Source organism: Macrobrachium nipponense, chromosome 43 (genome assembly GCF_015104395.2).
Source record: "Macrobrachium nipponense isolate FS-2020 chromosome 43, ASM1510439v2, whole genome shotgun sequence".
Lineage (NCBI taxonomy): Eukaryota > Metazoa > Arthropoda > Malacostraca > Decapoda > Palaemonidae > Macrobrachium > Macrobrachium nipponense.
The window spans coordinates 11,600,787-11,625,939 of NC_061104.1; the positions used below are offsets into that span (position 1 = coordinate 11,600,787).

A 25,153-nucleotide genomic window follows, 5' to 3' on the forward strand; every position below is an offset into this window, starting at 1 on the left:
CAATGCTCCCAGCACCGACTGAGGCGTCTCCATTCTGAACTTTATCTTTTCTACAAAAAGATTTAGCCTGCTCACATCCAGGACCGGGCGCCAACCTGATGACTGCTTTGGCACAAGGAAAATCCTGTTGTAGAAGCCCGGTGACTCTAGGTCCAGGACTTGTTCCACCGCTCTTTTTTCGACCATCTGGTCTAAGAGATCGAAAAGAACCCTTTTCTTCTCTCCCTGATAGGATGGAGAGAGGTCTCTGGGAGTCGAAGTCAAAGGAGGAGGATGAAGAAAAGGGATCTTGTACCCCCGTTCTACTATCTTGAGGGTCCAAGGGTCCGCTCCTCTCTGCCTCCAAGACTCCGCAAAGAATTCCAGTCTGGCCCCGACTGGTGTCTGAAGGACGAGATCTTCACTTGCTGGTTTTCGGTTTGAATGAAGCTCTTCCTCTTGAAAAACCTCTCCCTCGGGGAGCTGCTCTCGAGGGGGGTGCCCCGCGAAAGGGTTTGACTTTCTTCGGGGGTTTGCTGAAAGTTGACGTGGAAGGAACCGCTGGACGTCTTGAAGATTGAACCAAGAGGTCCTGGGTCGCCTTCTCTTGCAAACTCTGTGCCAGATCCTTTACCATAGCCTGGGGAAGAGATGGTCCGAAGAGGCGCAAAGAGCAAATCCGCTTTCTGAGCTGGAGATACCGACTTAGCCGTAAAATTGCACAGCAATGCTCTTTTCTTTAGGAAAGCAGTTCCAAAATTCGAAACTAGCTCCTCCGAACCATCCCTGACGGCCTTGTCCATACATGACAACACGCTGGACAGCTCCCCCAGACTGAGAGAATCAGGACTTCTAGACTGACGGTCCAAAACTCCCAGACACCAGTCTAGGAAATTAAAAACATTAAGGGTACGAAGAAGACCCTTCAACTGGTGGTTCAGTCTCAACTGGAGTCCAGGTCACCTTAGCCGACGCTAAGAGAGACCTCCTCTGGGCGTCCACTAAACTGGAGAAGTCACCCAACGCGGACGAAGGGACCTTTATCCCGACATCCTCCTTGGTCTCATACCAAACTCCTCCTTTCCCTGCGAGTCTAGAGGGTGGATGGGCGAAAGTGGTCTTGCCCTGATCCTTCCTTCTGGACATAAAGTCTTGGAGTTTCTTAAACGCCCTCTTGGTCGACAGAGACGTTTTCATTTCGACGAATTCAGGGGTCTTTACGGTCTTGGACGACGAAAGTTGTGAGGGAGAGACCTAGGGGCTGTAGGCTGGAACTTGTCTCCGAATGCTGAACGTAACAGCCTAACAAGAACCTTGTAGTCCGAGACAGCTGAAGCTACCGGCTGTTCTTCCTCTACGGAACTCCCTGGACTACTATGCTCCCCTTCCTCCCTAAGAGGAACTGGAGAACGCCTATCAGGAGAGGGAGTACGTCCCTTAGGCTCAATCCTGAATAAAGACTTCCGTTGGTTGGAAGTATCCCCTACAGGTACGGAAGCAGCCGTACGTTGCTCTTTAGATGCACGGACATCTTCCGAAAGAGAAGCATCCTTAGAAGCCAAGTTAACTGTCTTAAACGAAGCTCCCCTTCGAAAGGAAGAGCGAGCTTCCTGAAGAGCAGCGCCAAAAGCGTCCTGCTTAGAAGAGCGAGCGTCCTGCTTTGCAGGCTCCAAAGCGTCCTGCTTCGCTCGAAAAGCGTCCTGCTTCACACGGCGAGCGTCCTGCGGAGCGTCCTCAAAAGCGTCCTGTCTATGACCAGAAGCGTCCTGCTTCGCACGCCGAGCGTCCTGCCGAGCGTCCTTAAAAGAGTCTTGAAGAGAGCTCAAAGCGTCCTGTCTAGAACGCCGAGCGTCCTGCCGAGCGTCCTCAACCGCTACTTGCCGAGAGCGCAAAGCGTCCTGCTTCGAACGCCGAGCGTCTTGACGAGCGTCCTCTCCTGAGAGAGTAAAAGATCTGCTAGGAGAGCGAGAACGTTGACGATCCGGAAGCGGAGAGAGAGACGAGCGAGCTGAGAGAGAATGAGGCCGCTTCGTCCTCTTGACGGGCAGCCGAACGTCCTTCCTACGCCTAGACTCGACTGCTGCTGGGCAAGTCCTCTGAGCCATCAGCGACGTAAGCTGGTCCTGAAGGGACACAAGGATATCCTTCGTAGGTGACGAAGGAGCAAAAGAAGGGGCAGGACTGAGACTGCGAGAAGGCGAGGGGCGAGGGGACGCCTCCTTCCTTCTAGCAGGTACAGCTATCTGCCTCTCAGGTGAACACGCCTGTGCGTGGAAACTAACGTCCTCATCGGTAGAACGCCTTCCTCTCTTCTGAGGAGGAAAAGGCGTCATAAGCGTCCTCTGACGAAAGATGGAGACATAGGACGTGAAGCGTCCTCAAAGCGAAAAGTCCTTTTCAACAACGGACGCGAGTCTCTCCGAGCGCTCCACCCCTTGCGCGGGGAGGACGCTTCGGAGGACGAAAAGCAATCTTTAAAGATACGCGCTCGTGCGCGCTCCTTGGCAGCCTGGGATTTAGCAACAAGGCCTGCCGAAGGGACGCCAGATCGGTTGGGGAGCCCACCCCCGTAACCCTCTTGCGGCTTTTCGACATACCCACTCCCCTGAGTCCTGGGAGTCCGATAGAGGTCTAGGCCTAGAGGCATTATGGGGCCGATCTGACGCCCCCTCCACAACACTAGGGGCACTGACACAAACTTTCACTGGGCCGGTTTCTAGGGCCAAAACTTTAGATTCGAGAGCACGAATAGACTCTAGAATCAGAGAAAGGGTGTTACCTTCTCCAGCACCAGCACTGGGGCCCGAAGGCAACAAAACAGGATTAGGTTGGGCAAAATCTACTGGTGTTAGAGGAGGAGAAATGTTACTATCCTTACCTTTAGTAGAGCTGCCCTTAGGAAGACCTCCTGACTCTATCGCGCTCTAATTTACGCCGATAGGTCTCATACATCCTCCATTTTTTTTTTATCATCATCCAAATCCTTACATTCATTGCACCGATCATCAGCCACGCAAACATGCCCCCTGCAATCCATACAAACTGTGTGAGGATCAACTGAAGGTTTAAGAAGCCTCACCTTACATTCATCCTCACACACACTCTGTAACTTCCCGAACTTGATCCAGACATACTGAATCTAGAAAAGTCAATCCAAAATCAAAAACCAATCCACTATTCCGCGTGCCAATCCAACAATCCAGAAGTCGATACCAAAAGTCAATCCAGATAATATTAAGCGAGATAATGAAAAAATCCTAGACGGAGGTACTGTAAACAGATGTTTGCAGCACCGGCGACAGAAAAAATATGAATAGAAAATGGGAATGGTTCCTGATATCCGCCGCCCAGCGGCGGGAATGGGTACTACCACTGACCGCCCCACTACGTGTGCCGCGAATTTTGAAATTCTGTCGGACTTCAGAAAATACAGCTATATATATATCTGACAGGTAAGTTTCATGAACAAAATGTAGATTCCTTTGGTTCAGAGGCCTTCTTGCCCATCACACAGCTTCCACCCAGAATACTCCATGGTGAACCCATGTGACATGAACCAAGCATTTTTTTCACTGAGAGGGAGAGGAAAGGTACTAAGCACACTAGAGCAATAATGCTGGTGATTGTCTGGAAATGACCCAGTGGTGGTAGTGTGGAATGATATCAGTAACAAGACCAGAAGACAGGCCACATCCATGGGCATCATCGGCTGATGAAGAACTGGGACACTCAGGAGTTCTGGGAAATGCAGACTCTTCAGCACCTTCCAACATATATATGCATGATGGAGAGAGGTAGGTTTGCCCTTGCCTCCCATGGAGACAGAGTGAGCAACTGGCCATGAGCAAAATCAACACTAAGAAGCAGTCACTAGCAAGCTCATGGACCTATCCTTCTATTCCACCTACTGTGGTGTCAGAGGTTTGCCTTCCTGGACTTCTTGCACTCGTCTAGATGTGAACAGACAGGGTATGAGAGAGAGAGAGAGAGAGAAACAAGCACTCTTGCACTTGTTTGACCGCCTTACAACCAAGGGTCTACATCAACCTCTCCTATGCCCATTAAGGACTTGATTGTAGCAAGCATTTTCAAAGGGTCTGGAGTAGCTGTGGGTAGTATGGGGACTCAGATGGATCAACTAGCCTGTTGAAACCAACCCAGGCATAGAGCTCTCAGCTGCAACCAAATGGTCTAGAAAAAGTAGTGAGGGATGGATCATTTGATAACCCAAGGAAAGTCCAAAGGGCCTTCTGCAACTCATTTGTTTCCATGGTGATTCCTAGGAGTGAAAGCAAAGAAGAAGCAGGTGAGAGGGGAGTAGAAAAGGGCTTGATGGCCATTGCAGGTTGAGCCCATCAGTTTAAATCATCCTATCAGAGCAAGAGCAGCATTTTGGTACATGTCTAAATCCATCCAATGCCATCTTGGAGTGAGTAAGAAAGGAATACCTAATCAAAAGACACCTACAGCAACTTTTTGACTTTCCCTCTCAACTTGTACCTCATCCACTGAGAAGAGGACCAATCAACACATTTACACAGGTCACACCCAACATTCGATCATAATCCCTAAAAAAAAGTACACACACGAAGGAAAAAAGTTCCTAAGTGATATCAACCATCCACACACTGTCATGCCCTATACATATGCTGACCATACTATCTGCCAGGTAACCACCCATCATCATTTGTATCAGTAAAAAAAAAAAAACATTCATTAATAATCAATTACAAACTGAAAGCAAATCAGTCTTCAACAAGAACCATGTTAAGGTAGGTCCAAGGCAGCTGAAGCATCTCCAATGCAGCTCAGCCAAAAGGAGGATGCTGTGTCAAGTGAGTGGGTAGTAACCCTATCCCCTTACCTTCCACAAGTTAATACATACTTTATTACTCTGCATCAACAAACAGGATCAGCATTTACTAAAAGATATATCTACATAAAAGACAAGGATTTGTATTCTTGAAAGAGCAAATACACATTTGAATTAAATTGTCCAAAAAACAAACTCCTTTCCTTTGAAACAAAAAAATTATACTCTCATAACTAAGGCACAGTGAGAGGAGAGAGAGAGAGAGAGAGAGAGAGAGAGAGAGAGAGAGAGAGAGAGAGAGAGAGAGAGAGAGAGAGAGAGAGAGCACATTTCTATTCCTTCTAGAGTACAAAATTTCTAGCCCAAGTGAGAAAGATAAATGTCAATACATATCAATTCAGTAGATTATCCATTAAATGGCACTCACCTCGCCAGCATTATATGCTTTATTAATTTCTTTAGTTATTGGGTCAATAAGCTGTACCTGACCCCCTAGCAATCCAACGAGAAGAGATACGCCATCAGGACTTGCGGTGGTCTTGTTAAAGTCATGACAGGTTGGTACATCTTCTTTGTTATAGGCTCTCTTGTCTATAGGTTTTGATAGGTCTGCAGCCTGCAAATAAAGAAAAAATACAAATAACTTGTAGCTACCTTTCTGAATATGCAGTGCCAAACTGTTGGTAATTTTACAAAATGACATAACCAGAAACATAACCGAACACCAAAATGAATTATACCTTGAAAATTAAAATAAAAAGTAAAATAATTTATATTAAGTCAAGGATTAGCGAGACAATTAATAACTACTTCTAGACACCATATCTGGGTCAAGCTATTCAAATACCTTCAAGTTGTGGTATTCTCAGAACTGCATACTTCTAAGAAACCTACTAGTATCCTTAAGTGTTTTTCTCAAATGAAACTTCCATTCTGCCATATAGATGGGTTCAAAATCTCTTGGTTTATATAGACATTAAAGGAAAAAACTGGAAATACAAAATTAAATGTAAGATACCCAACTCAAATAAAAAAAATAGGTGGTTGAAAAGTTAATTCTAGAGATATGGACTGGGGATCCTTAGCAGTTTGTAAATCACAATATAAAGGACTTGAAAAAAAGAGGTTGGATGAGGGTAAAGTGTATACCGTATCTTAAGGAAGAGCAGATGGAATGGGTGAGGAGGAGTGGACATGACCTTAACACCAAATGCAGAGAAGGCACTGACTGCCTGCTGTACAGTAATTTAGTATCTTATTATAGTATGCTATGCTCCAGTGAATGATGTCTCGAAAGAAATAAAAGATGAAATTTTCATTATTAAAATGAAGTTTTATTGTATACTTACCGAACAATTATAGAGCCGTGATTTCCACGAGCGGCAGGATACTAAATTCAAATTTAGCGCGTCGGCGTCGCCAACACTGGTGGTGATGACGTCATCTCCCTCCACTCGCGGGAGAACCAGGTACAACTGCCCAGGTGAATCCAATTCTTTCTGCCCGTCCGTCCACCTAAGGGGAGGAGGGTGGGTATAATCATAATTGTTCGGTAAGTATACAATAAAACTTCATTTTAATAATGAAAATTTCATTTTTATTGTAGTGTCTTACCGAACAATTATAGAGCTGATTACACATTTATGGGAAGGTGGGATTCAGTGGACCACTAGTATTTTTAAATGGTTACATTTATTGCAATACCAGTAAACACTCAAGGTGTCTGTTGTACCTTACCTTGTAAGAGAGCTACAGCAGACTGTTACTGCCTCTGGTCGGTGCTCTTCTTACTAATGTAGAGGAATTGGAATTTGAGCAAAGAAAGTAGCCTCTACAGGATGGAATCCTTCCGTAGTTTCAAGCGAGTCAAGGCTGACTGACGGAGGATAGTAACAACAAAGATTGCCCTTGCCCTGGGCTAAGACCAAAAAATTCAATCATACAAAACATTTGTCACCAACACCAGATTTAAAAAAAAAACACATATACCCAACCATTGTAAAATCTGACCTAACAGACTGGTGAGTATCCCAGGTACTCAGTACCCCCAGCTTCCCTTGAACTCGACAACCTATTCAAGGTGAAAAGTTAGCATAGAGGTGACGACCCCTGTGCCGTTTCTCCCAACACCATGCCAGAAACCGCCACCGGACCTAACGTTTTACAATTCTCGAAAACCGTTTCTATCTCTTTGAGATAATGACTCGCAAAAACCGAATTCGATCTCCAGAACGTGCTCTGAAGAATCGAAGCTAAAGATAAATTCTTTCTGAATGCTAAAGAAGTTGCCACTGCTCTAACCTCCGTGAGCTTTAAACTATCCAGAACGGAAAGATTGTCGTTCTCGGACTGCGAGTGAGCTTCCCTGATAAGCTCTCTAATAAAGAACGATATAGCATTCTTAGAAAGAGGACGAGAGGGATTTTGAACCGAGGTCCAGAGCTTAGAAGATTGTCCTCTAATACCCTTAGTGGCAAACAGATACTGCTTACAGCCCTGACTGGACATAAGAGCCTTTCCTCCTCCTCATGTCCAACCAAATCAGATAAGTTCCTTACCACAAAACTCCTCGGCCAAGGATTAGAAGGATTCTCATTTTTGGCTAGAAAGGTCAAAGATACCGAAAATACAGCATTGCCTTGAGAGAAACCGACTCTTTTGTCTATAGCGTGCAATTCGCTGACACGCTTAGCAGAAGCTAGTGCAATAAGAAAGAGTGCCTTCTTAGTCAAGTTCCTGAGTGAAGCCGACTTCAAAGGCTCAAACGGTGGGCCCCATGAGGAACTTAAGGCACCACATCTAAGTTTCCAAGCCACTGTATCTTGCGGGAGCTTAGTGGTTTCGAAAGACCTAATGAGGTCCGACAGATCTGAATTGGAGGAAATATCCAAACCTCGATGTCGAAAAACCGAAGAGAGCATGGCTCTATCCTCTGATCGTCCGAAGGAGCCAGTTTCTTAGAGTTCCTAAGAAATAGAGAAAATCTGCTATTTCTGTTAAAGAGGTCGCAGAAGTAGAGACTTTAGCACTTCTACACCACTCTCTGAAGATTCTCCACTTCCCTTGATAGAGTTTGTTAGAAGACTCTCTCCTACAACGAGCGATAGCTTCTGCAGCTCTTCTTGAAAATCCTTTCGCTCTGACAAGATTCCGGACAGTCTGAACCCTGTCAGAGCTAGAGCGGACAAGTTTTGGTGGAACCTCTTGAAGTGAGGTTGTTTGAGAAGCCACTTCTCTGGAGGAAGAAGTCTGGGGAAGTCTACTAACAACTGGAGAAGGTCCGGGAACCACTCTTTCCTGGGCCAAAAGGGAGCGATTAACGTTAGCGTTACATTGCTGTGCGACATGAACTTGTTCAGCACCTCTCTTATTAGACCGAACGGAGGGAATGCATAAGCTTCCAGACCCGACCAATCCAACAGCATTGCGTCCACCGACCAAGCTAGAGGATCATGGGACTGGCGAACAAAAGAGAGGAAGGAAGGTTTGTTGTTCCTTGATGTCGCGAACAGGTCTATTGACGGTCGTCCCCAAAGGCGCCAAAGTTTTCTGACAAATCTTGTTGTCCAAAGTCCACTCCAGAGGTAACACTTGCTGTTGACGACTTAACTCGTCCGCCAGGACGTTCATCTTTCCCGAACAAATCTCGGGACTAGCTGAACCTTCGCTTCGTTTGAACCACAGGAGGAGATCCTTGGCTACTTCGTACAGAGAGAAAGACTGAGTCCCCCCCTGTTTCCGCACGTACGAGAGAGCCGTGGAGTTGTCGGAATGCACTGCCACTACTCGACCTTCTACTAAGCTCCGAAACTGTCTGAGCCCTAAGAAAAATTGCTAACAGTTCCTTTACATTTATGTGGAACTTCTTCTCCTTCTCCGACCAAGCTCCTGAAGTCCGTTGATTTCCCAGTAGGGCTCCCCAAGCTGTGTTCGATGCGTCGGAAAAGAACTGTAGGTTCGGGAGGTATGGGTCGTAAATCTAACCCTTCTTCCAACCTTGCTCGAGAGAGCCACCACCTTAGGTCCTCTTTTATTTGATCTGTGACAGGAAAAAGGTTAATCGAGGTCTGGTTGTGTCTTCCTGCACCAAGAGGCTCTCAGGAAAAACTGCAGAGGTCTCATGTGCAGTCTTCCCAACTTCACAAATTTCTCCACTGACGTCAATTTGCCCAGGAGCCTCATCCACTGATTGGCAGAACTTACCTTTTTGTCCAAGAACTCCTGAACTGTCTCCAGACAGCCTTGAACCCTCTTCGGGGACAGAAAAGCCCAAAAACTTGAGCATTCAGAATCATCCCCAAATAAAGGATGCTCTGAGATGGAACCAACTGGGACTTCTGTTTGTTGACCAGAAATTCCTAACTTTCTGGCAAGATCCAGAGTTGTTCCAAGGTCCTTCATGCACCGACTCTCTGATTCCGACCGGAGAAGCCAATCGTCCCAGATAGAGGGAGATTGTTACTCCTAATATGTGCAGCCAGCTTCCTATCGGGGATAGAACCCTGGTGAAAACTTGAGGAGCGGTTGCTAGTCCGAAGCAAAGCGCCCGAAACTGAAACACCTTGCCTTCGAACATGAACCTCAGGTACTTCCGAGATTCGCGATGTATCGGAATGTGAAAATAAGCGTCCTTGCATGTCCAGAGAGACCATCCAATCCCCCTGTCTGATGGACCCCCCCCCCTCCAGAACCGACCGAGTGGTCTCCATATGAAATTTTGTTTTCTGGACATGCAAGTTCAGGGCGCTCACATCCAAAACCGGCCTCCAGCCCCCTGATGACTTGGGAAACTACCCCAAAAAGGCGATTGTAAAAGCCTGGAGGAAAATCCCCTTCTATCTGTTCTATCGCTTCTTTGAGAACAAGCGCTTCCACTTCTGCGGCTAGCGCCAGAAATTTGTCTGAGCCCGGAGAGTATGCCTGAATGGAATTGGCACAGGTGAGAGCGAGGGAGGTGAAACGAGAGGAATACGATAGCCGAACTTGAGTACTTGCACTACCCAGGCTTCTGCTCCTCTGTGTTTTCCCATTCCTCCCAAAACAGCGCCAGCCTGGCTCCCACTGGTGCATGAAGAACCGAGCTTTCATTTGGAAGGTTTGTTAACCTTGGCCGAGGCCTTAGACTGAGGTCGCAAATTCGACTTCGGCCGAAAGAAGCGCTTGGGTTTTCCTCCCTCGAAAAGGCGCTTGGGTCAGAGGAGAAACCGAAGGAACAGTCTCCACAGGAGCTTTAGGTCTCTTAGTAGACTGTGCCAGTAAATCCGAAGTAGATTTCTTATCTAGCGCAGACGAAATTGACAACACTACATCGTCTGGAAAGAGGTTATCTTTCACAAAAGGAGCAAACAAGAGAGCAGACTTCTGTTGGGACTAACCCTTTTAGAAGCAAAGGAGCCAAAGTTGCCTTTTCTTAAGTGTACCAAAGGCGATGAGTGAAGCTAACTCATCACATCCATCCCTAATGGATTTTTTGTCCGCACAGGACAGAACACCAATCCAATCCTCCGCTAACTCCTGAGAAAGAGAAGGACAGTCTTCGATCTTGGCCGCGTAAAGCGCCAATAGTCCAATCAAGGAAGCTAAAGACTTCCAAAAGTTTAAATTGATTCTTTACAACGTGGTCCAACTCAGGCGCTGTAAAGAAAAACTTTCGCTGCGGCGAAAGCAGATCTTCTAGAGGAGTCGATTAAACTGGAGAAGTCTCCCTGGGAGGAGGCAGAAACTCCCAGAGAAGGAGCTTCCCCAGTTACATAAAACCTATACCTCTTACGAAGCAACTTAGAGGGAGGGTAAGCAAAAAGAGCCTTCCCTAAGTCTCTTTTCATAGACATCCATTTCTCCGTCTCTTTCAACGAATGTCTAACCGCTTTAGATAGAACAAGTTTTGGGAGGAGAGGGTCTGAAGTTTTCCTACCTCATCAAAAAAAGTCGAAGTTGGGGAGCGCGGTGCCGCTTTCTCAAAATAATCTGGATAAGATACCAGAAGAAATCTAAGGAGACGTGAATAACACGAGAGGTGATGTGAATCCTCCTCCTCTACTTCTTCTTCATTCTCCGATACCGCCGAAGAAGTAGACGGAACTACAACCGGATCTGAAGGTTTCGAACCACCCTTGGACTCATTCATCCAGTTGGTTTAACATCTCTAACTGCTTGCGCAAAGGCGCCAGAGACGAATCAAAAAACAGTTAACGTAGGCTTGGAAGAGCCTAAATGTTCAGCAGGAGGCGGAAAAAACTACTTGCGCCTCGCTCGGAGCCGCCGAAATTCGAGGCGAAACAGGCGCATCAGGCGTAACGAGACGAAAAAGCGCCTAAAGAAACACCCTTAGAACTGCTAGCTACAGCGCTAAAAACCACAATCTCTACTAGTAGATGGAGCCGAAAAAAGGCACAGATTGAGGCGACGAACGAGCCGCTAATGGTCGCGGCGCAACCCTACTCTCAGTCTCCTTATACCGCTTGACTGGAGGAGGCGAAGAATCGGCGCCTGAACGCCTCTTTAAGGGACGCGAAACGGGCGAATCTCGCCAAGAGCGCCGCGCGACCGGAGACGAATCGCTTGAATCATTCGAAAGGCGTCTGACCGCAACACCTTTCCAACGCTTAACCGAGCCCTGTTGAGGCGCAACAGGCTCAACAAGAGAGGCGCCTGTCTGTGGGCAAATCCCGATCGACTCCCTTGGACTTCCGGTATGTCTTCTCCCCGGTGCGGGGGAGCTGGACAGTGACCTTTGTCTAGGAGACGTGTCAGGACAGACAGACGCACCCTCAACTACACTCCTTACCTGAAGCCGCTTTCTCCAAAAACGTCTTAACTGAATTACCAAGTTGCAAAACCGTATTCGCTAGTACCGAAAATTTCTGATCTAGCCTCGATTCCAGACTGGCAATGGTGTCGGAAGAAAACTAAACACGGGAAAGCCGGAGAAGCGGGATTAGTAGGAGGAATAGGAGGTGTAGTTAAAGGAGACATAACAATTTGAGGAGAAACAGAAGGAACAGAAGGCATCGCAAGACGAAGCGGAGCTAAGTCTACTTTCCCTAAGCGCTGCTTTTCTAATTCTGTCTTTAGCTAATTTCTCCGAGTATGAACTAAAAAACTTCCATTGAGAATCAGTCCAATCACTACACTCGTTACATGTTCGATCTGCTGAACAAACCTGTCCCCTACACTTAACACATTTAGTGTGAGATCATATTCTAACTTGGATAATCTAGTTTTACATCCTGAGATGCAAAACCTAATTCCCGACGGACTAGAATCCGACATGGCAACGCCTAAATAAAAAGCAAAATAACAACAACGCCAAAAAAGAGTACTTCACCAATTCCGAAGATCAATTTCACAAGAAAAAAGCGAAGCAAAGTCATCCAACCGCACCGACCACCGATGTTCACCGGACGCCGGCAGGAAAAGAATTGAATTCACCTGGGCAGTTGTACCTGGTTCTCCCGCGAGTGGAGGGAGATGACGTCATCACCACCAGTGTTGGCGACGCCGACGCGCTAAATTTGAATTTAGTATCCTGCCGCTCGTGGAAATCCACCCGGCTCTATAATTGTTCGGTAAGGGGACACCTACAATAAAAATGAATTTTATATGGGACTGCGTAAAGTTATAGATGAAATACCATAGAGATAAAAGAATTGCTGCTTGTTGTTTGTGATACATATTTCTAAGCATAATGTACTAGTACATGCAATGATACCAAACTTCATGTTCCCCAGGCACCCATGTTACATATTAAAATTTCTATGGATCATATTTTTTATGTAAGGCACAGTACAAATGGTATACAGTTAGTATATCAGTGCCCATTGTATGTGCTGTACATAAGGTCCAATTTACCCCACAATGACTGATGTATATAAACTGCACAATTCTATTTGCATTACTACCACCTGGTGTGGTTCTATGTATACACACATTGAGAAAGGGGTGGTCAAAGACATGGTGTGGCTAGAGGAAGTGAGGATGACCGAAGGATTACTATATAGAGTATACATTTTTCAGATGCATAAAATATTTATAAAATACTATAAATGACATCCCAAGTGATCTTGGTAATCATTTCAAGTCTGCAAATCCATGCAATTCTAGCACAGAGCACAAACAAGTAAAATTCTCCTTGCACACAGCTGGGGCAAGTTCCTTTTAAAAATTCAGCGTGATTTTCTACATAGGTGCTTGAGTTGTAAAGAGTTCGTGTAATCTTCCTTGGTTGATAAGAATAAACATTTTTTAGGGCTCATTTATCTCTATCTTTATCCTGATAATTCTGTAAAGTGCTGAACTTATCTTGATCCCGACTATCATCATTCTCATAATCATGTAAGAAAAAACAAATGCACATAAATATGCCTTGAAGGTAAGGGGAAATCAGACAGGCAAGATGACAATGGGTGGGGGTCAGTATATGTGGGAGTGGCAGGAAGATGGGGATTTGATGTTGACAGCGACAAATGCACCTTCTACACCTCTCCCTTCCTCTTTTCTGGAATTCATAACTTATGTCAGTATATCAGCTCTGCTTCATGGATTGTGACATATAGAAAATCCTCAATAAATATGGAAACACTACCAAGAAACAACAAGTTTTGTTTGTTTGTATAGTGTTGTTACATTGCATGAAACCAGTGGTTACTCAGCAACGGGACCAATGGCTTTATGCGACTTCCAAACCACGTCGAGAGTGAACTTCCATCACCAGAAATACACATCTCTGACGCCTCAATGGACTGCCTGAGAACTGAACTCATGGCCACTGAGGTGGCAGGCCAAGACCAAATCAACCACGCCACTGAGGCGCTAAGAAACAACAAGTACTAGAGCTATGAAAAATGAGACATCATAGTACAAGGTTTCATGGGACACTGACCATTACTAATGATCTGCATTTATACTTTCTATCAAAGGTAGAGCAGACTTTAGAGATATAATGAAGGACCATTTTCAATAAAAGTTACAATAATAATATAATAGGGTAACATAATAAATTGCACGAACTCATATGAATCATTTGGGGAATAGAATGAAAAAATTTGCCAAAACTACAAAATTAAGACAAATTGTAATAAAATACTTTGAATTTGTCCATAATTTCATTAACATTCAGATACCATTAAAAGAAAGTTCCCTTAGGCACAACTTTATTACTGGTCAAGGCTGTGGTTGTTCAGTGCCCTTAGATAATCTTGATACCCTGCATGTTTTATTCACTTGGTCAATGTCAGTCATTGTGAAAAAGGTACATGTTTGCCAAAAACAACCAGCAATTTTAGTTACCCATGGTGCCATAACAAAACATTTCATCTAGTACTGTATTTTTTACCAACAACACATCAAGAACTTTGATTTGCTAAACTTTTGCCGATACTAAGTTGACATCATCGTCTCCAATGCCATGCAATACTATAAGGCCTCTTAAATTCTGCCACTTGGGTTTTTCTCTTGCTTTCATGTATCTCCAATCACCTCCAACTTCCCCTCTCATAGTTTTTATTCAGTAGGATTGGGTCTTCCAACTCGGATCATGTACGGTACTTTTCCCCCTTGGGCTGGATGAGGAACCATACTAAGCCATCTAAAGCTCTCCTCTAAATGTTGAAATTTCATATTTCCCTTATTCTGAAATCCAGGAAATCTTTTATATATATTGGAAGTAATACATTACACTATGATCAAGGTCAGTTCAGCATCAGAGAATGCATTAAATTAAGGTCTGTCACATACAATTTTGGCCTACTAACTTTCCGAATCTCACTTAGGTCCATTATTTAATAATGCAGTTTTTAGCTTTCATTAAATTCCAATTCAAGAAATCCTGTACTATTGGATACCATTGTTTCTGAACACTTGAAATATGAAATTAATCCTGTCTCCTACTAATGTAACAATTAGGTTTTCTATTTTGTGTCCCACCTCTTTAGACATGCACATATGTAATGCATTCTACTAGGCAAGATTTTTAAACAGCATCACATACAACCACTTTTTTCACTACAAAAATCCATGCATAAAGTAAACAAAACAGCTAAGTTGACATAACATCTCCTGATTGTACTCCACTAATACGTACCAGCAAATCCATCTAGTATTTACCTTAACATATTTAATGGGAATACCACAGTGACACAAGACCTGTTCTAAGGACCTGTCAAATGTCTTTTAGTAATGAATAACAGTTCCCATGGTAGAAAAGCACTTGCCTTACTGTGTTAATATAAAGTGTCTCGCACGAAACAAACTGCAGGTTAGTTTTAACAATAATATAAAGTGTCTTGCATGAATCAAACTGCAGGTTAGTTTTAACTAAGAGGCCCTATGTAATGTATAGACCAAGGGGTACAGTGGTGGTACTTATCTAACTATTGTCCTTTCTTGCCAAATACGTACATGAACTCCCTACTTTTCCTGCTACATATCTTTGGGTGCATGCTTTATCACCAAGATTGTTGCAGTGAACCACTAATAACAGTACTTATCTTTTGGTTTATGCTTTTTTCACAAAGACTACTGCAGTGAACCACTACACATCTTTTGGTTTATGCTTTTTACCAAGACTGGTGCAATGAACCACTACACATCTTTCAGTTTATGCCTTTTACTCTTTTTATCTTTTGGTTTATGCTTTTTCATGAACAATGTTCCAGTGAACCACTACACATCATTTGGTGTTATGCTTTTTCACCAAGACTGCTGGGGTGAACTACTAACGAGTGTTTCTTTTACATGTACCACTTGAAAAATCAATTGGGAAATCGTAAGTGCTGTGACTAAAGAAAACAAAAATATATGAATTTTACAAATCTAACCTCCCATAAGAAACACTATCCTATGGTACCTAACTTCCCCCTTAACCTTTCAATATGAAGAGGGATATATCCCAACCTAACCTTAGGTGGGATGTGGATCCTAACTGGCCAGGATGGTGTTTGCCCTGTCTTGGATTCCCAACCTTCACCATGCCATGTCATCCTTGAGCTGAAATGCCTGACATGTTCCCTGAACCACCCCATAGCTTTCCATAAGACAGTTTCCTACCTTACAATTACCTTATCATGGCTGGTCATGGTTTGTTAATTGGGAGGGATCCTGGTTGGTTACCTCATCCTTTTCAAAATCTCATACCTCATGACACTGGATTACATGGAAGTGTGTGTAATCCTGGAGTATATACTGCCTTTACACATTAACTAGGCAGTGTACAATATGGTTTTGGGATTCTCATGGATTGTGGATGATTCACTAATGCTCCACTGCCTGTTACTATAGAGAAATTTGACTTCCTGCATCTTGATCTGTATGCCTCCACTACATAATCCTCCCTCCTAAATAGTGACTCAAGCTATTTTATGATTCTAATGGGCTTGCAGCAAAAGGATGTTTTATTGTAATAAAATTTATCTAGTGTTTATATGGATTGTTTTATATAAAAAAAACCCTTATCAATAATCTTCAATGCCTGCTGCAAATAATTCCCTCTTACTTCCTATTTAAAAAGGTATGCAGTACTTTTAAATTTGATCATTACTATATTTCCAATACAGTAAAAAAAACTGTATGTATTGCTATTCTGACCTGTAACAAGAATGGTAGTTCACATCCAAAACAAGAAAATTATTTTGTGTCAGTTTCCTAGGCCTGAAACCAGATGTCTTGAAAATGTCCTGGTTTTGTCAAAACTAAAATATCAGGAACAACACTTTCATCTTAAGAGGCTACAATAACTTCACTTCAATACAAAGGGAAGCAAAAATGCTATAATCCTAACATGCATGAGGAAAACTAGAGCTACTGAAGTAAAGATCAAATAAAATATTCACAAGCCTTCTAACACTAACCAATATGGTAAATACTATTTCACCATCATTTTGTCCTGGACATTTCATTATAGGAAAAAAAAAAAAACTTCCTATAACTGTCAGCATTTGTCAATCAGCAATATATAATTCTAACTTGACAAGGTAATAGTTTGTTACCAATTATTTGTGAATATAAGACATTTCATACTGATGACCATAATTACAGTAATTTTGACTTGGGTTATTAAGACATTGTTACTGTATAAGGCAATTGGAACATTCTAACCATTACAACTGTATATGTTTTAGGTTAATCTACTTTATTAGTTTACAATGAACCATTAAAATGGCTTCAAATAGTCTTAATGAATCAGGTGCTTAAAACCTTGAAGTTGGTGAACTACATCAATAAAAATTTTATTGTTAGTATACAATAAGGTTTTGTACATACTTACCTGGCAGATATATACTTAGCTGACATCAGAGACGTAAGCTAAGTATATATCTGACAGGAAAGTTCATGTACAAAACAGATATTTTGGTGTAACCATAAACAGAAATCAAAGCACATTTTCTCTTTGCATCACATATGCAGTAATTTCAAAGAAAACAATGAAGCCGTTCACACTGTTTGCCAAAAAACACTAAAGCCATCCAGATTGTTTTATGATAACATATATCAAACAAGTATCCTGAGAGAACTGGTAAAGCAACATAAGTGTACTACTGACACCATCCAAAACCTCAGAGCATTCTGGCTGATGAAATAAAACAGACATGTGACATCATCTGAGCATAATGATCTGCCTTTGTACCAAGTCTGACTGAGAGCCCATCAACTATGCAGGAGTTGCAATGACAAGGAAAGTCAAGCACTGACGCACATAAAGTAATACTTAAAACAGTGAAAACGGGAAGTGAAGTATTTGGACAGCAAGCAGGAAGAGAGGTCAAGTTAGAGGCTGAAAAGTGGGTACAGACAGGGGCCAAAGTGACACTCAAAGTGAGTTAAGTGTACTCATGGCACTTAACTCACTTCAGGTAATGGTCAATGTGACAAACGATGAAGGGCAGATGTCAGATGACATCCCTTCATACAATTCAAAGAACATTTCAACAAGTGTAAGAGCTATGATGTCAAGCACATACAAAAACAAGAATTCCAATCATACACATCGATGCATGAAGGTTTATCTGTACATAAAGTTTGACCGAAATCAATTCAACCATGCAGGAGTATTTGCAATGACCAGGTGAGCATGACATGACAAAACCAAAATACAAGGCCATCACAGACAAACAAAATGAATTCATTAATTATGAATTTTAGGCCATAAAGCCAAGAACAGGGGCACCTCAAGCCTTTCAGCACATAAAGCAGTAAAAGGAGGGAGTTGGAATAGTTGGACAATAAGATCAAGAGATCCAGAAAATATAAGAGGAAGTTCAAAGATCAAATGATGAAATTGTAAGAAATCCTAACTGTTGCACTTGGAAGTAATACCTAGATAGGTTGGACAACATGATGAATGAGGGGAAGCAGGAATGGTGGTGAAGTAAAAGGTTGAAGAGAAAAAGAAAGAGTAGATATAATTATTTCAACTGGGGAATCTTTCCCAGTTCAAGAGACCTCTTGCCCAAAACATAGTTTCAATATCAAATATTCTATGCTGAAGCCCAGTGACTCCTCAAGGCAATCTTTCACTAAGAGGAGGGTACACGGACAGATTTTCTCCCATTATGCACATCTGTGACTGAAGGTCTACAATACATTTGTGCATTTGTGTAAGAGATAAACGGTCAGCAGGCACTGGCAGATGAACAGACAACTGACAGGACAATGGCTTATTTTTTAAAAATGCAGTTACAATTCACAACTAAAGTGTACAAAATTTCTCATCAACAAGAAACAAATATTAGCATTTATGACCAAATGAAAGTTGAAGCATTTTTACCAAACTGGTGTGTAAGGCAACTTACAGATAACAACGATATCAAACTTTAATAATTGAAGGCTCCATCAATATTCTGAGGCAGGATTGATGTTTGACACTTCTAAAATCTCTGTATGACTACTTCCAAGTCCTTGCCAACCTCTCAGGCAAATATGTATAGCACTAGCATGACTTCTCTTTTTTTTATTTTCCTGGTAAAATAATGTAGCATCAATGAATTCTGGCAATTTAATTTGTTTGTGACAATCAAGCAAACTTCTGCTGGCACCACAAAACTATGGCCACAATATTTTTTTTTTTTTACTTGAAAACCACTAAACTGCACTCACCCCCAACAGTCCAAGGATTGTAAAATCCCTAGCTATACTGAAAAACAGCCTCCTACCTCATAGGCAAATTGGATGCTATAAACTGATCTGTAACCACTCCCCCTGGATCACAGATTTGTTCCATGACATGAAATCAAAATCCAAAATTGACCAAAGTCAAATAAGCCTAGGCCCTTTCAGTTAGTTTAACTTTCAACCCACATCTTCCTTTTGAGAAATATCAAATGAAAGTGTTTGTAAATGCAGCATGGAAGTTAGCTGTCATACATAAGGCTGTATACATATATTTTTTTTTCTCCAAATTCAACATATTCTTTGCAAGCTTGAGTTTCAAGTCAATGGCCCCTGTAAGTTTGTTCCATTTGAGTAGGGTTTATCTTCTCAATAATAATAAAAACAAAATTCTCAGACATTCAATGCAAAAGACACATTGTAAATAACAAGTAGGCAAGCAGAAGTTTGAATTCGCTGCCAACAAATAGCGCTGGCATGCAGCAGAACGCTGGAAATATTACAGCTGAACATTATGTACTGTAATAATATTTTTTATATTCTTAAGTTTCAAATGGTTTTAATTTTGTATATGCAAATGGTTTTAATTTTTTATATGCATTACTATGCAGGTATACTGTTTTATATATGTACCTTATTTCAAAATTTTTTATGAGATGTAGAACTTTTCTAATGATTTTATTACTGTTTTATACATGTATTTCAAAATTTTTATGAGATGTAGAAATGATTTTATATTTTTATGGATGACGATTGTAAAGTACGTATACTATGTTGCCAAACATTGTGTGAATTAGACAAAATTTTAAGCATTTCTATGATTTTACACTTCATTTTCATATACTATTTTCAAATCTATTTCTAAATAAGAGTACATTTTACAGCTGCATTTTTATGGCATTTCAACATTTGCTGGTGACTAACACACAGATACATACCTAAATGCAAACTGATTTTTATTTTCCTTAATTATTCTTAATAAAACTCATGTGCAGTAGGAAAGGCTGACACTTAAACTGGCATCACCATTCTCAATTTATGCCAGGATACGGTTCAGGGACAGTTAAGTCCAGTCAAGTGGGACTCTCTGTCATGGATTAGCATGGGTCATGTTAGGATGTATCACTTAAGTACAGTCAAACCTTGTATTTTGTACGACTTTATTTTCGTACAATTCGATTTTTGTAGACTTTTTTTCAACAAAATTTTGACTCGGGATTCGTACAATTCGATTTTTGTAGACTTTTTTCAACAAAATTTTGACTCGGGATTCGTAAATATCGTAGGGATTTCATACACCCTGAAACGCTCCTTCCAAGGCCCACCTCTTGACTAGGCCCCATACTGAGTTACCAAACATGGTATCCTGTGTTCCCTCATGACCCATTCTGCCTTGGTTTCTCAGTGAATGAGCATCAACTTGAGTGTTATTCCGCATCACCATACATGTTCATTGTTTTGTGCCCCTTTTTTTTATCGAGTGCAACTGATAAATGCAAGCCCCCATGGGGGCAAAGAAAGTTCCAAGCGCCAGCTCTTCTGTAAAAATGGCGAGAAATGCTACCGATTTCAAGAAAGAACTTGTAGCAAAGTATGAAAATGGTGACGCATGTCTGATCTTGCTAGGATGTACGGCAAGTCCGTTTCAACCATTAGCTCCATTCTCGTGAACAAAACAGAAATCAAGGCAGCTGCTGTTGCAAACGGGGTAATGTCTTCAACAAGACAGGAGATCTTGACTGGTTGAAGATGTCGAGAGGCTGTTGTTGGTGTGGATCAAGGAAAAAGTTAGTGGGAGATAGTGCTTCGCAAGTGATAATTTGTGAAAAGGCAAGGATGTTGCATGCCAATCTCAGTAAGAAAATGCCTACAAGAAGTGCTGGTGTTAGTGATTTTAAGGCCAGCATAGGCTGGTTTGAAAAATAAAAAAAGTGAATGGGCATACATAGTGTCATAAGAGGGGGGAGTCTGAGTTCTAACTGACGTGCTTATAGTACCTGGTTTTTTAAAATAGTTTTTCCACAAAAAGTGCATTTAATCACGAAATTTATATGAAAATTCAGTAGTTTGTGGATACTTCTCATAGAAAAATACCACGAATGTGCAAATTTTCCGCAAATAATGGGCATATATAAGGTCCATAAAAATATACTTCCTCCTAATGAACACCATACTCTTTGAAAGTTTGAATTCTGATTCAATGGCCCCTGTGGGCTTGTTCCATTTAGATAGGTTTCATCTTCTGATAAATAACATTATTTAGTCTATTCACTGGTGCTTCATCTTGGCAAAAATGGACGGCAAAGCTAAACAACTATCAGGCCCCTTTGGTTTGTTAACTACAAGTTTACTAGCAAAATGGGCGCTGTGTTTAGTACCAGCACCAGGGGGACGAACGTAAGGTAGATCTATATAAATATTCCGCGGCGAGCTAGACTATGGCAGTTGACGTTTTTGTATAAAGTTTTGTCTCCTGAACAAGAATTAAAATATTTTTTTGGGTCAACTGTTATGAACCCCACAGAGCCAGTACTAAACATGACGAAATACATTTGACGCACTAATCCCTCGTGGCTTTCGTATTCGTGGGAACCTTCCTTTCAGTCCATGAGGAGTTATTGTTTCGAATTACCGTCACCAGAACCAGGCCGTGTTAGTACCCTCAAGTCTTACTGACTACTGACACTGGACCTGGCCAAAATTAGGTCCATCCACCCTTTCCTATTAGGCTCACCAATATTTAAGGGCACAAGCTTGTCTACCTTAGGGTTTAGCAATCATGGAAAAGCATCCACTTTACATTAGGCCTAAACAGCCTACCCTAGGCTATGGGCCGCTATGGTATAGTAAGCCAGAGTTGCGATAAACCTGACCTAGGTTAATCTTCTTTAAGCACTCACCCTGGAGAGCCTATGGCCTAGGCCTACTAGGCTAGGCTACGCTAGGTCACAGGAAACATAAAAGGGTATTTCTACAGAAGCAGTCCGCACAGCCTGCAAGGAACGTAACCGCGGATACGACATCCACTAGAGATTGGGGCATCCAATGCATTTCGCTGTGTTTAGTACTAGCCCCTGGGGGGTTAATTACAGTTGTCCGAATAAATATTACTTAAAATTCTTGTTCAGTAGGTAAAGCTGCATAGAAAAACCGCAACTGCCATAGTCTACGCCGCCGCGGATAAGTACCCTAGATCTACCATAAAAAGGCCTACTAGCTAGCCTATGAGTCATGCCAAGTCAAGGCCTATACCTAAATTTGGATGACAGCCACCACTCACCTGACCTGGCCTAGATTTACCTAATTAACAATCTATAGCTAGGTACTAGGTAGGCCTAGTCTTCGCCTACTGAAATAGTATTTCTAGAAATAACTTTGCTAACTTTGGTATGCCTAGGCCAACCCGTCACTTACGCCTACCAACAATTGCTCTTTAGGTAACAGGTCTGATTGTTCGTGTATTTCTAGTAGGTACCTTCCCTTCACATCGTTTGTCAAGTAGGCCTACCAGAAGGGCTGACCTGACGTGACCCAAAAGACTACTACAGTAGGCCGAAGGTCAATATGAATAGGCCTAGAATGGCTGTTCGTGCATCTTTAGCATAACCTCCGACCGAACCCTTAGGACCTGACCTGACTCGCTCGGGGTGACCGGAGACAGGAGGTCAAAGGTCAATGCCCATTCGTTTTGACGGTGGGTAACTGACCCCTGCAGAGTCATCCCCCAGCCATTTACAATCACCACTACGGCTACTAGGCCTACTACTAGGTAGTAGTACTACTACCTACTAGCAGACTTTCACGGCCCACGTCAAATGCAACGCCACGGCACCGGGTGCCCATACGTACCTTCTTGATGCCTCTATACGTATATACAAAGAGTTCTCTTCCGTAATTAAAACAGATCTTAGTTCTGTCACCGTTATTATTCACCGAATTCACTCCACAACTCCCACTACTATTTTCGGGTAAACAAACGAACGACACTCTCACGGGGGGGCTGGACGATCCTCCGCTCCCACTCCCCCCTCCTCCACTATTATTATAAGCTACTCTGTTAGGTCTACTGTACTCGGAAAGCGGCAAGAGTCTGTAGACGCCTTCTATCGTCGTGAACTGAGTTTTAATCTCCTCCTTAGTCCCAGATTCACCTCCCTGCACCGCCATGTTTTACCGTAACTGTCTGTCTCGTCTGTCTGATGGATCATCACAACTATGCTGCCGACTACCCACACCACACCCACCACCCCATTAACTTTGTTGCCTAAATTCTCTATCCTGTTCCAGAATGCTTTGAATTATTTTATAAAATAAATACAAGAGGTAAATCGTGGTTTTCAGTTTGCTTTAATCTCCCCATCTTAAAAATATTTTGCCCTGGCCATACAACTGGACGTTCGAGATTCTCGTCCAGCAAATTTGTTGTACCGTATCTGTTATATTATTTACTTATAAAATGCGAATTAATTCAATATTCACTTTTAATTATACCCGGTATCCCTATCGTATTTTCGTTTAAAGATGTTATTACTACGGGTAGTCGAACCGATTTCATTGATGAAGGCCCGGATGGAATTGAGCGCATGCGCTAAGTTCTGTAGTTCATCCGGCTGAGCAGAGTTGAATCATATGCCATTCTATAAACATTACTCATTCTTATTCAATTAGCTAAAATTCCAAATTGTTGTATCACTCATTGTATTCTTTGAGCGCTTTGGTTCAGTCAATGTATAAAGTATTTGAAAATGGAGATCAATTCTGAAGTACAACAGCGGCCGGCAAAAACAATGACATTTTTTTTTTATCTATTTGAATAATCGTGCACTTACTATAAATTACAACTCTGTGAGTTGCATGTTTTCACTAATTACGTGTATGCTTATCGCACAGGGTGCGGCAAGAGGACTTGGATACTGAAGCTGCAATATCTGATGGGTAGTGAACCTTGATTTTATGACATTGCTGGTTGGCAGTATGTGTTTGTGTGTGTGTTCACTTCCAACCGGCTTCTGCAGCCACATTAAACAAACATTTAATTGCAGTTTTAAATTCGCATTTAAAGAGTATACAAGACTGTTAAGATTATGAAAATCGATACTTGTCATCTTATATACTATCATGAGATGGGGAAACCTCGGTAGGTACTTTCATCCCACAGCTACTTGTTCTTAATTGATGCCATTTAACCAATAACTAGAATATGCAGACACACTGTCGCCTCCACACCAGTGGTTACCACTCGTGTGCTCGGTACGTTGATAACATTAACAGTAAAATAAATCATGATTAAATTCCGGTGACGACCATTATCTTCTTCCTACTGTACTCCTTTCAAACGCCTTGGAATAGATTAGTCTATGAACCCACTGGCTTCCGTGGCAATTTGTTCCTGATATGGCACTAATTATTTTTCGTTTTTTTTTTTTCGTGCAAGTTGTCAGAATGCATTTGTCGATTGTAACTTCTGCACTGCAGTCCGTTACCGCTTTACCGAAGTTGGTGTTTTGCTTGCGTCAGTCAGTGAGGACTATTTTTGTTCATTAAAGTAACTGGGTCGTACAAAGGTTTTCTTATTACAGAGGTGAAATCGGCATCTCTGCCAATAAAATCGAAGTCTGTTATATATTATGATATATATATATATATATATATATATATATATATATGTGTGTGTGTGTGTGTGTATATATATATATATATATATATATATATATATATATATATATATATATCAATAGAGGAATCCACAGTAAAATCGTTGTTTGTCTAGATATAATATATTTATTTCCATAAATATATTATATCTAGATAAACAACGATATTACTGTGGATTCCTCTATTGTTTTCTTAGAAGCACGATACAGTGTTTTTGTTTATATTGCATATATATATATATATATATATATATATATATATGTGTGTGTGTGTGTGTGTGTGTGTGTGTGTGTGTGTGTGTGTGTGTGTGTGTTTAAATAGCCTTAAAGTACTTTGAACTCTCATATTTGAAATCACTGGGTGTTTGTCTGTCTGCCTCTCTCTTCTATAAAATTCTCCTATAGTAGAGTCACATCAACCGTGCATCTGATGTCTAGGCCAGTCCCTTACAACGCTCCTGATTGGCTGTTGATTAGCCAATCACAGGGCTGGGAACTCTCCGTCTCTCTCGAGAGTTCAAATAGGCAGGTTGTATGTTTCATCTCTCCTGAGGGATACAGTTGAAAGATGTATATCCCTCAGGAGAGGTGGAACATACATCCT

At 42.1% G+C, this 25,153-nt stretch overlaps 1 protein-coding gene across 1 annotated transcript in view; it reads right to left on the minus strand.

Annotated features, from left to right (window-relative positions):
• The window catches only part of LOC135213528 (WD repeat-containing protein 20-like), a 38,025-nt gene extending 14,923 nt beyond the window's left edge, over nt 1-23,102 (minus strand). The window contains exons 1-2 of the mRNA XM_064247445.1: nt 22,745-23,102; nt 5,220-5,408 (exon numbers count right to left, since the gene is read on the minus strand). Of these exons, the coding sequence (XP_064103515.1) occupies nt 5,220-5,408; nt 22,745-23,062 (507 nt within the window). The 5' untranslated portion in view covers nt 23,063-23,102. The remainder of the gene's footprint in view (nt 1-5,219; nt 5,409-22,744) is intronic.
• Between the last annotated feature and the right edge of the window lie 2,051 nt (nt 23,103-25,153).